We start from the raw sequence: 12,062 nt of genomic DNA, 5'->3' as shown, positions 1-12,062 counted from the left end.
TTTGTGTTTTCTTTAAGTACTTTTCCCCCCACAATATTGGAAAAACACCCTTTTGCCCCGCCCACTTGTCCCCTGTACTCGTCGCCTATTGGTTGTCACGTAAATCAATCAAACTAGGTCATGAAAGCGTTCAGACGGTTTTGACAGGTATGATAATGTTGCTAACTAAGGGTCACGGCGTCCGCCAGCGGTCAACAGTTATGTTTGTCCCGCGTGGATTTCTTTTAGCTAAATTGAAGGCTGTTCTGTTTTGAATTTGATCATCGATGGCTCCGGAGAAACGCGGAAAAAAACACAAGTCCCTGCTGGATATACTAGCCTAGCAGCCTGAAAAAGGAAGCCATTGTTTGAGTACTCAGCTAACATGGCAACGAAAGCTACCAAAAGGGAGTCCCTGCAGCAAAATGGAAGAAGATACTGGTAAGCGGTGTGTTTTTGTTTTGGATAACAAAAATCTCAAAGTGGATAAATCCTGTAATCGTGTTAGAAGTAGTTGTGTGGCGCCAGCCCGTTGAATGACTTTTAGACGGATAGGCGCTGAAATGCATTTAAAACCCCATCCGTTGTTAAATAGCTAGCTAACAAGCCGAATCATCATGTTAGCTAGTTTGGGCCTTCTTTTTAAAAACGGGTTTAAATAGATATTTATTGACGGAAATATATGTATGGATAATATTCACGTTGAAAATATTAACTTGAGTGAAGACTACCACACAGGCCGCATCATAGCGACAACAATGAGCCAGATAGTTAGTTACTGAGCATGAAGGATGGGCTGTATGAATCTAGCCATTACAATGTCTTTATAAAAAAAATCCAAGTATTCTTCTAAATATCACAAAATCTAGTTCATTTTTATAGAAATAAAAGTGTCAAGGGGGTGTGGCCTAATATGTACAATTGGATGCTTTTTCATTCTTATGTGCTGTTTTTGTTTTTTAACTGAAGGTCATGACAAAACTTGAAAAGTCTCTTTTTAGTACCTTAAAAACAGCAGCCCATTAGGTTGATTTAAAGCCGAGTATTTTAAGCATTTAAATGCTCATACTAGAATTATAGTAAAACAAAAATAAAAAAATGTAATCTTGATTGATCATGTAATCCCATATTCTGTAATAACCCTGCTCCAAATAATACCATCTCCTGTGTAAAAATACACTTTTTTCAGTGGCTCTCAGGAGAATTTGTCCTAAGTTTTGTGTAACTTTTCTACAGAACTAGGTTTGCTTAGCTATGCACTTTCTGTTGGTCTATATACATGATTATGATGCATTGGACGTAATATTGTATGTTTTAGTAACATTGAAATTCATACATCAAAATGGTCTGTTTTCTTTGCAAATTTATTTTTCCACATGTAAAGTAGTGATGATGATCCAGTTTTTGCTTTTTGTCCAAGGTTGGACACTAAACAAAACTATTATACAATAATCTTTATTTAAGAACAGCTTTTCTACACCAACGTAGTACTCATAAATTGTCATGTCGGCATTACAAACATGCATGGTTTTGTAAAATAAAATGTTAGGGCCCCTAATGGGTTACAGTTCCACAACAGTTTGTCAGATAAGAATCCACCACAGGTTCACCAAAGCTCTCATTTCTCCTACAATATCATGCTGTTGCCATTAGAAATAATAATAAATCAACACAGTGGCGCAGTGGTTAGCACTCTTGTCTCACAGCAAAAAGGCACCTGGTTCAAGTCCCTGCTGGGGGACAGGTAAGCAGGCTGGTTGGCCCTGTCCTGGGGGGGGGGGCTGTTTCACACATGCTTACATGTTTACAACACTCCCACTTCTCTTGGGTGTCCTCCTCCTGGGTAGGTGTGGGCGGCTCCTGCCTTGCTCCCCCTTGGACCTCCCGTGGGCTGGGTGGGTGCCTATAGCAGCCACCCACCCAAATTAGTCTAAATGCATAAGTATGCATATGTGAACATTAGTTGTACACCTGTCCGGGGACTACAGATGAAAAATAGCCTTTGGGCTAATTCTAGCGCATTGCAGCCATGCTTTTAATGTGCATTGTCCCTGTTAAATAAACGAATAAATAAAACAAATAAATATTATATCCATGTTGACATGTTTGTATGTGAAGATTTTTGGAGCCAACAGGTATGTTTATAACATTTGAGCGTGTGTGGACAGATTTATTATACACGACAGCAATGATTATAAACTTCCAACAACTTGTTGCTTTATGATTTATGCTGGATTTACCCTTCCCTTCTATAATTATTCCCCTACCCCCCCAACATCCCTTTCTCTTTTTCCGTCCGGTCCAACAAAAAATGTTTGCAAATATAATTAATATAAATAAAGCTAAGTCTAAACTACAAAAGGGGTTTATTCAAATATACACCTCGTGTGTCAGAAGATTCATAACCACAAGTTGTAACAGTAAAATATGTCCAACACATCAGGTCTTCAGGACAAGTTTAAAAAAAATAAAATCAGAGTTTTATGATGGAAATACATACAAATAGGAATAGCAGAAAATAGAAATGGGAAATTCCATCAGAGTAAATGCTCATATTGCAGTTTTATGCTTTTATTACAGTTTTTGTATCATTTATTTGGCACTGGGTTATTAAACTCAATTAAAACAAATTTTAGCTTTCAACTCTTCGAAATAAGAGTTCTTTTATTTCTGGAAATGCTGTGTTTTTAAGACATTCTTTAGTGCAGCGGATTGCAAGCTGATCTGTCAAAAGGTCTGCGGTCGGCCACTGGACACCTAATGTGACTCTAGTGGAGCTATCGGTTTCCTGCCTCTTTCACCACTGATGACATGATTTGGTTGTCTAACAGAGGACTTTTTCATCACATTGTCTGGTTTTGGCTGTTGTCAGTGATTTAAAACCGCTGCTTGTCAACTTTTAACAATGCATCAATAGTTTTGTGAATAAATGATGGATGGGTAATCAGTGTGTGCCGCTGCATCCTTTTTCAGCTTTGATGGTGAACTTTGTTTTTTTTCCTCTCTCATTGCAGATGAGGTCGTCTTACATGATGTGTGACAGCAGTGAAGCCAGCGGGCAATCCCTCTCTCCATCGTCGTGGTCCAGCTCCTCTGTTTCCCCATTTTCCTAGTCTTTATCCCCATCCGGCTGAGATGACCGACAGAAAGGAGCCTCCCTTCTTTAATGATGACAGTGTGGGGGCTTTTCAGTATAAGCTCCCATTCTATGACACTATGGAGCTCTTCATCGAGACCCTGACGGGGACTTGTTTTGAGCTGCGTGTGTTGCCCTTTGAGGCTGTGTTTTCAGTCAAAGCGAAGATCCAGAGGCTGGAAGGTATTATGAGCTTTCTGATTTACTGGTTGCATGTTCTTCTTTCTCTGTTGATGCATCCGCTTTTGTATTGCACTGAGTTTGATGTAATCTGATTGTGCAGACCAGATCTGGCAGAGATGTTCAAACCACTTTTAACTAACAACTTCATGCTTACTGGAATTATGTTGTGTTAAATTGAAACTGCTAATCAGACGTAAAGCAATTTTTTATCATCATTTTTTTATTTATTTTTTTGCAACTGGGTTAGTATTAAAAATGTATACAAGGCATTCAAAGAAGTGGGTCATTTTTGAGTGTTTTTTATTTCTTTATGTGATCGTTTTGATTGTTGTTTGTGAAAATAACCAGCCATCATTTTTCCCCCTGCTGTTGTTGATAGTAAAGCCTGTGTGTTTGCAGCAGAGTATACAAATCCGCAATAAAAGGACACATTAACATCATCGCTTCCCTCTAGCTCAGGGTCCGTTAATTTGGCTGATTGCAGTCACAAAAAGCTGCTTGACCTCTTGTACTCAAGCTGGTCCTTGGCAGCAGCAATAGAGGGTCTTTCTGTTCTTTCAGGCTTTCATCTCTACTTAAGATTTGTTTTGAAACCACTTTTTGCCTGATGTTCTCGTAAAATGAACAAATATCAAAGTCATTTTTATGTTCAAAGGCTAAAGTTCTAGCCTACCAGCTACTGGATGGACAAAAGTCATTTCAGATGTTACTTTGATGGCAGTGAATTTGTCCCTAAAATTCAGTTGTCTTTCATAATAAACACTCTAGTCTGCAAAGGTTTCCCAATACAGTCTACAATAGTGAAGTCTTCATTTTAATTTTAAAACATGCATCTTTAAAGTTATTTCCCATTATGAACAATAATCAGTTCCCCAGCCTAATGTTTTATTTTAGCGAGGCGGGTTGTAGAAAAATGTGGAGGGCGTGTGACTTTCTTTCCCACTTAGTGTTTGTTTTGTGCATGATTTCAGCTGTTGTAACACACTTTTATCTCCAGGGGGCAGGCACGAGTCATTGACGTTTGTATGTAGATTCCTGTAGTTCACCTTCCTGTTTTTCAGCCTAACAAAGCGAGTCAATGAAACTTTGATGATTTTCTCTCCCACCCTCTCTCTGACTACAAAGGTATCCCTGTTGCCCAACAGCATCTTATCTGGAATAATGTAGAGCTGGATGATGAACATTGTCTGCATGATTATGGGTAAATCTATTCTTCCAAATACACTTTGTCCTTGAAGAAACTCACAATAAGTGAGAGGAGTATGTTTAAAACATCCTACGTTTAGATTTGTCACAGGAGTAGAGACAGTTACAGTATCACGCGCCAGAAACTGTGCGTTGGCATGCTGTACGTAGTCGGAGGGCTCGCTCTTCCACACTTGTCGTTTTGAGGAGGCAGAAGTGGCCCTCTAGTGCTCTGCAGGCTGCAGATGCTAGTATTGTCATGAATGCTTGTCATTTAATTTTCCACATGAACAGCAGCTTGCGTGCCAGGCTCTTCTATCACACTGGAGCATGTTTTTGAAGTTTTAGAAGCATTAAGGGGGGGGAGGCGATGAAGGCGTCTGCTCACGTGCAACAGCTATTTCAGTGCAATTTAAAGTTTTGCACTTAGGTTTATCTGGAGCTCATCCTGCCAGGGAAGTGGTGCTTACTTCAGATTAGAGGCTGTGTTTCAGAAGTGCTTTATTTTTTTCTTGCTATCGCAAACAACATTTGGTTTTATGTTTGCAGCATTGCAGAGGGCTGCACTTTAAAGTTGGTGTTGGCTATGAGAGGAGGACCAATCAACACCAGAAGGGGTGAGAAACGGCTAAGACTTTTAGCTGGATACAAGATTTTTTTTTTTCTTTTAATAAAAATAAAGTCTTAATCTAAGTTCAGTCAACATGGGAGGCTCTGTTTCTGTTTTTAACCTCAGTTTTCTTGCTCTCTTTTGTCAGTAACCATGGAAGACCCAATCAAAGAAGTCGCTGACTTAATGGAAAACACAAAAGATGAAGGTTGGGACAAGAACCTGCCAAACAAGCAGGTTACATTTGTGGTGTACCGCGAGGGCGATCAGCTGAACTTCTTCAGAGTCGCCGACAGAGGAGACGGATCCTTGACTCCTCTGTCTGAATCATTAAGGTCTTTTTTCCCCCTTTTTATTTATGCATTTGGACCAAGAAGAGACACAAACCTAACCAGAAAATATTTGATTGTTCCAGTTGATGAGCTGCTGCATTGTTGCAAAATATTGAATTATTAAAAGAATCCATTTATTTGCTTGTTGTGCTTCCCAGTGGTGGTTCGGTGTACAATTTGTATGCAGAGGAGGAGGACCGAGAGGGTTCTGCAGCTGCACAGCAGAGCCTTGAGAACTCCATCACCATGACTAAAATGAAGCTTCTCAAAGCCAAAATGGAGAGTATGAACATCAACAAGAAGGTAAGAAGAATGAGAAACCCCAATAAAGTTTGCCATCTGCATAGAATGACACCTGCACCTATGATTCATCACTAAAAAAAAACAGAAGTTTAGTCCAGTTGGCTTTTTTTCTGTGCTCGTTTAATGTTCATCCCGTTTAGCAATACATGTTTTGCTGATAGACCGCAACAATGTGGGTGTACTTTGAACCTGCAAAGACTTTATCGTTTTTCACCTTCCCTACTTTACAATTTGCTCTAATAATTTATCTTTAAAACAGTTTTTTTTGCTTGATATCCATTTTTTAGTACAATTCCAGCGGCTTCTTTCTTCTACAGAGAGTCCACAATAAACTTGAAACTGTCCCGTTCTTAGTAGTAGAATTTGTCATCTTTTTTACTGCAGAAATCATAGAAATTGAAATCAAACCGTTTTTATGTTTTATTGTAAAGATCAAAAATGTTGAGAGAAAATTAAAAAGTAGGAATCCAAAAACAAAACCAGCATAAAGTCAAGACAATGTGAAGTGTCTAAAAAAAAAAAAAAAAGTAGACGAAGCTCCGCTAGACGACAATGTTCAAAGGATTTATTTCAAGGGGAATCACAAGAATATTTGTTTAAAACCAAAACTTTCAAAGCTAAAAATCCTTAAAACCTTTCTGTTCAATTTTAAATGAAAACTGTCTGTCATTTTCAACAGCTGATGTAATTCAGAGACTAATTTTGATTAAAATACTCTGAACATTTGAGTACAACAGCGGCCGATTGGTAATTCAATCGTTCGATTACCTCTTCTGTCTTCTTTGCTTCATTTCAGAAACAAGCAAAGGTGAAGCCACGGGCTGCAGTTTCTCCACATCCCTGCGGGGGCGCTCTCGGTCCCTCCAGTACGCGGAACCACCACCGTCTGTTTCGCCCGCTCCCTCAGATCAACCCGGCTCGACAGAAAAATGGCCTACTGCCCCCCATTGTAGACCACGAATTTACAGATGCCTCTCCGCCCCAAACTCCTTCCACCTCCTCTCACGTAACAGTCCCCACGCGGTCTCCTCCTGCTTTCCCGTCGCCCACGTGTTACATGCTTCAAGAGGAGAAACCATGGGAGATGCACCCACCGTTCGCAAAGATCCTCCCCCCTCCCAAAGTGTCGCGGTTGGACATTGGCAGCAACAGGTTGATGAGAGACTGTATTTTTCCTCAGCTCCCACCATTGTGTACCAGGGGGCCGCCGAAAGCCCCGTTTGACCCGGTGGAGCCTTCTGGGGAGATGATGGGTTTGGGTTTACTAGAAGAACCGGTTGGTCTGGTGGCGCAAACGGAAGCTGCTGCTCCGTTTGTGTCGGATCCTCTAAGGTTGGATGTGTCCATCCAGCCAGACGGAGGTCTTGAACCCCTGGATGTTGAAACTCAGTACCAGCTGCCGCACTCCCCCTCCCCACTCACCACCTGGACAATAGACGCGAGTGACCCCCTCCCCACGAGAGCTGACGAGAGACGGCTTGGCACATCACTGCATATCAGTCCTCCCTCTTCATCAGCTGCCTCCACTTCACCGTCAACTTCAACCAGATTGCTGTCTGAGCCTTTTGATTCCACACCCTGTTTACAGTCTAACCTACAAGCACAGTCCCCCCGCCCCCCACCCACCTTGTCGAGTTGTTCCCCCCGCCTGCGCTGTGTTCAGGTCGAGTCTCCAGGCAGGAGAGCAGAGCTCCTCTCTAAGAGGGAAGCACGGGGCCTCGCCAAGATGGCCAACCAGGTCTGCAAAGAGCCGCTGGAGCCTTTGAACAACCCGGAGCTCTTTGCTTCCCTCTCCACCACAGCACCAGTCAACAAGAGCAGGGACCGGCCGGGGAGGAGCCTGGGACTTGCACTGACTCTGCCCCCAGCCACTGGCGGCCTTGGTTCCAGGCTGTCCCCCATACCTGCCAACAGTTTCTATCAGGACGAAGTCATCCGACAAATGTCACCAGTGCTCCGATCAGCAGCCTCCTATATGGTGAGAGCCGAATGAAGACTCAAACTCACATTGTTGTACATGAACAGCAGCGTCTCCTACATGTGAATGTGCGTGGACCTCTTCAGGCAGCCAATTCGATGGCTGTGACCCATTTTGCATCATTTTTTTTTCCTGTGGTAGTTTGAAAAGTGGAGCAGTGCTGCATCTCCTCATTATTTCTTATTGCTTTTTCCAGACCAACAACTGTCTCGCGTCCGCTGGAGGAGTCGTGGCTGCAGCGGGAGCGTTAGGTAAACTTGAGCTCAGTCACGGATTGTTTTGTTGTTCTGAATGAAACTGACTTCTTTAAGGTGCTTTCTTGTGTTTTTTTAAAGCTGTATGAGCCTTGAAATATGGTATCTGTGGAGAGACGTTTATTATCTCAACCCCTGCGAAAGTAGAACATCAAAACATCTGCTCCTCCTAACAGAAGAACACAGACAATAAGCAGAGAAAATATAAATGGGTTTATACATAAATATGAGAATCAAGACTGAGGTTAGGATAAGAAGAAACACACATGGCAATCTCTGTTATTATCTTTATAAAAAGAATCTTGCCTGAAAATCAACATTTTCTGGCAAATAAAATGCAACACAAAGGGTGTGTGGTTTCCACAAAAATGTCAGCACAGACTGGATGGAATACGTCGTTCACCTGCACATCGTGTCTGCTGGAGGTCGAGTTTCTACAGCTAGATCTGCCTCTGATTAAGAGAGTTGTCAGTTTGAGATCATCGGAAATCTTCAGAATGAGATGCAGTGATGAGCATCTGTGAGTATTTGCAACGCCTCAGTGCCACCTCAGCTCAGATTGTGAGCTCCAAGTAATCAGCTCAGGAACTGCGCAGGAGCGACACGCTTTAGCAGACTTGATCGTCTTATACCAATCCCCCACTGCACAAATACCCGGGACTAAGCTCAGCTTTTAACCCCGTGCAGAAAGACGCAAGTTGGGTTGTTTGAGCAGCACCTCCATTTGATTGTTTATCCCTTGTGCTATCCTAGGCACTTTAACGTTGGGAGTTGGGTCATCTAGACCCACTAGACAGTGCGCTGAACCTTTTGTCTTCAATGATTTGTGATCTTCACTGGTGTCCATGGATTACATGAAATCTTTCCACCTTCATCCACCTTTGTCATAGTAGGAATAACACGTCAATGTAAGGGTGGGGTCATCTAAGATAGCACAAGGGTTACAATGAACTTATGAATGAATCCGATGTTTCATTTACAAGTGATCAAATCTGAAGTGGGTGAATCAGAAAACTGGTTTTTAAAAACGGGTTTTCCTCCTGCTGTTCAGCAGAAATTGTAGAGACTTGCCTTTCGTGCGGAGGAACCCAACTTCATTTACAGCATGTTAAAGACACAAAAAGAGTCGTATGCTCCCATTATCTCCTGTAAAGTCGTTTCTGACCCCAGGAACTCTTGGATAGTCGTATATTTTGAAGAGCAAAGGGGAAACAAAGATTTCGCCGTTTCATGTCTTTTGGCTGCCCAGCGTGCCGTCTCAGTCTTCCCCGCGTGGAGGCAATGGCATTTCTTCTGCTTTCAGGCACTCCAATGTACCACCTACCTCCAGTCAAAGCACCAACAGGCACAAAGAAGAAGAGCTCAAAGCATTGCTTCTTTTGTGGGAAGAAGACTGGGCTGGCCACCAGCTACGAGTGCAGGTACAAGCATCTCTTCTACATTTTAGAGCTTTTCTTCCCTCCAAACCTGCTATGGTACTTGAATGGAGTGTTTTTATTTTCAAGAAGTGCTTCTTTCCGGGCTCATTGTGTGTGCGTTAAGTGTCACCAAGTGAAGCTGTTTGTAGGGACGAATCTGCAACAAGCTCTTAGTTTGATCGCAGTCCCTCATGACATTCCTCCTTCAGGATGTCAATAGGGTTTAGTCTCTCATCTTGACCACTTAGAAGTTTAATAGTGCTTCAGTTCTTTAACTCACTGAGCTTTGACGTTCTTGAATTTAATGAACTACACATAAAGGCTATAATGCTGCCTTTTAACTCTTTTTATCATCATTATTATTTTTCTGGTTTTTAACCATTTTTACACATATTGAACCACTTTTTATGTAGTTTTATAAATTATTATTTCTGTTTAGTAGTTATGAATTGACCAGGATCCATCATTGTACGTGTGACAATGACAAATATTTATCGATCTATCGCTCTATCTCGCTCGCTCTCTCATCTTATTTAGTTTGAAGGAATGAAAAATGGCATTAAGTAAAAATAAAGAAAAGTGTAAAAAAAAAAAGCTGCAGTGCAGGAGAAATATGTTTAAAAAAATCTTTATTTTTATTTTTTATTGTTTTTTTTAGATGTGGCCACAATTTTTGTGCCACTCACCGCTACGCAGAGACGCACGACTGCACGTTTGACTACAAGAGTGCCGGACGGCGATTTCTGCATGAAACCAACCCTCTCATCAGCGCTCCAAAGCTGCCCAAAATCTAAACCCCTGCAAGCCCCACGCCGGACCAGGAGAGGGGACCAGTTCAGCCGACTGTGGAGCAAAAGAAGAGCAGAACCTTAAACCACCACTGTGTGCTTTTTATAAAAATAAAAAAAAAAATCAGCCAAGCTCACTTCAACTTTGAGTAAACATGCTGTTTTAGCCAAGTGGACTCTGGTGGCACAGAACTGTCTATCACCTTTTAGAAAATGTGAAAAAATGGTTCCTCCCCCCTTTCTGTCTGTTACTTTGCTTCTTTTCTTTTGTTACAGAAAAAGAACTGCATGCATGTAGGTAGTTTTTACTAAATATATCTGTTGCACGTTTTTTAGGACCGCTATTGACCTTCTCTGACAAGTCTTTAACAGATGCACTTTAGAACTATATTTATACATTTACTTGTCGCTCGGAGCAGCTGTGTACATCCCCGTGTTTGTTTGAAGAAGTGTTCCGTCGAATCCAGATTTTTTTTTTTAAATATTCTGCACATCTCGTCTTTTCTTACCCGGGCACATACAACATCTCTAATATGTTTTTCTTTATAGAAGAAAAAGTTAATCCACTTATTGATGAGGTACTTAATATTTATTAATGAATGTTACTTGTTTAGATTCATGGCTGGTTTTCAAATGGTAAGTATGCAACGTGTGTACGTGTGAATGTTAGTTTTATGTCTGCATAATAAACTAAATTGTATTAGGGCTGGGAGGCGGGGCTAGGATATGGTATTTATGATGTGTTTACAGTGAGGTGGTTGCCATATTAATCTTTTTGTAATCCTTTTTTTTCTTTTTCTTCTGGTTAAGCTGTTGCAAAATCTTTAAATGCTGGTGAAATATCTACTGGGATATGATCTATTAAACTTTCTTTCTATAGATTCTGTGGTCAATCCCACGGCCATGCCTTCTGAAGTTACAGTGCATCATTTTATGTTAAGCTCCATTATGGATTTTTTAAACTCATCGATCTTTGTTCCTTTTTTTTTGTTTGTTTATTTTTAATCTGTTCTTGACGTTTCACTTCTGTCACAGGTTCTAGTACAGCCTCTGTAAATGAAGAATTTCTGCCTGATATCTCTCAGTACTTAAACATGCGACGTCTCCTCTGACTCAGACCCTAGGCCAGTTCCTTAGCAACCAGAGGCAGGTATCTTTGAACTCGCCGCAGTGCTCAACAAGTTCAAACTCCCACTTATCTAATTCTGAAGAAAAAATGGAGGAAAAGCATCTTTTTAGGTCTTTCTTTGTAGGTATGGGTCTTTATCTTACTTAAGTCCCACTCCAATCCTTTTGGTTCTAGAAAACGTTCCCAGTGCTCTTTCTATTCATGATCTTGCCGTTTTTAGCCAACGCCAAAAACTTGTCCTTTTTCTAGAACATAGTTTTTACCGAGTGGCAGGAGTTCATCAAAAATTCCCTTCTAAGTGGTGGGCGGGACTGTTGGCTGGAAGTGAGCCTGCCCTCATTTCCCGTCATCCCTTCCTTCACACAAGCTTACAGCTCCTCACACCCCCAACCTGACATAACCGGTGCATAAAAAATGGCGACTAATATCGGAGCTCTCCAGCTGTTGGTTTTGAGCCAGATGCCAGTTAAGTCATAGATGGATCTATTTGTCTGCAAGTAAATTCATCGGAATGGATCGGAGCAGGGAGCTTGTGGTCGTAATTCACAATGATTAGAATTTAAAAAAAAACACTCAGTAATGCAATTTGAATCTTAATTTTCTTATTTAAGATATATATCATGAGAAAAATGCTTCAAGAACATGTTAAAAACACCATTTTTATTGGAATAGGTATTTTTCCTATTATTGGAATAGGACATTTTTCCCCGACCTTATTTAAAGAAAAACATCTTAAACTTGATTTTATTTTGAGGTCAGGAGTTGAA

General features: G+C 41.1%; 1 protein-coding gene across 1 annotated transcript; it reads left to right on the top strand.

Annotated features, from left to right (window-relative positions):
• Positions 1 to 102: 102 nt before the first annotated feature.
• Positions 103 to 11,064, top strand: zfand4 (zinc finger AN1-type containing 4). Its single transcript, XM_004077375.4, has 10 exons — positions 103 to 420; positions 2,994 to 3,298; positions 4,424 to 4,499; positions 5,033 to 5,100; positions 5,242 to 5,428; positions 5,584 to 5,728; positions 6,525 to 7,706; positions 7,903 to 7,957; positions 9,264 to 9,381; positions 10,037 to 11,064. The coding sequence occupies exons 2-10, from the start codon at positions 3,115 to 3,117 to the stop codon at positions 10,170 to 10,172; spliced, it is 2,151 nt and encodes a 716-aa protein (XP_004077423.1). The 5' UTR covers positions 103 to 420; positions 2,994 to 3,114; the 3' UTR covers positions 10,173 to 11,064.
• The last annotated feature ends 998 nt before the right edge of the window (positions 11,065 to 12,062 follow it).

The sequence above is a fragment of the Oryzias latipes genome, chromosome 15 (genome assembly GCF_002234675.1).
Source record: "Oryzias latipes chromosome 15, ASM223467v1".
NCBI classification, from domain to species: Eukaryota; Metazoa; Chordata; class Actinopteri; order Beloniformes; family Adrianichthyidae; genus Oryzias; species Oryzias latipes.
This window is presented reverse-complemented; position numbering and strand designations above follow the sequence as displayed.

Bases quoted from the DNA above. Each gene is read 5' to 3' on its own strand.
- zfand4 (XM_004077375.4), top strand. From the start codon at position 3,115: ATGACCGACAGAAAGGAGCCTCCCTTCTTTAATGATGACAGTGTGGGG. The intron at 7,958-9,263 runs GTAAACTTGAGC...TTCTGCTTTCAG, and splicing joins GGCTGCAGCGGGAGCGTTAG to GCACTCCAATGTACCACCTA. The intron at 9,382-10,036 runs GTACAAGCATCT...TGTTTTTTTTAG, and splicing joins GCCACCAGCTACGAGTGCAG to ATGTGGCCACAATTTTTGTG.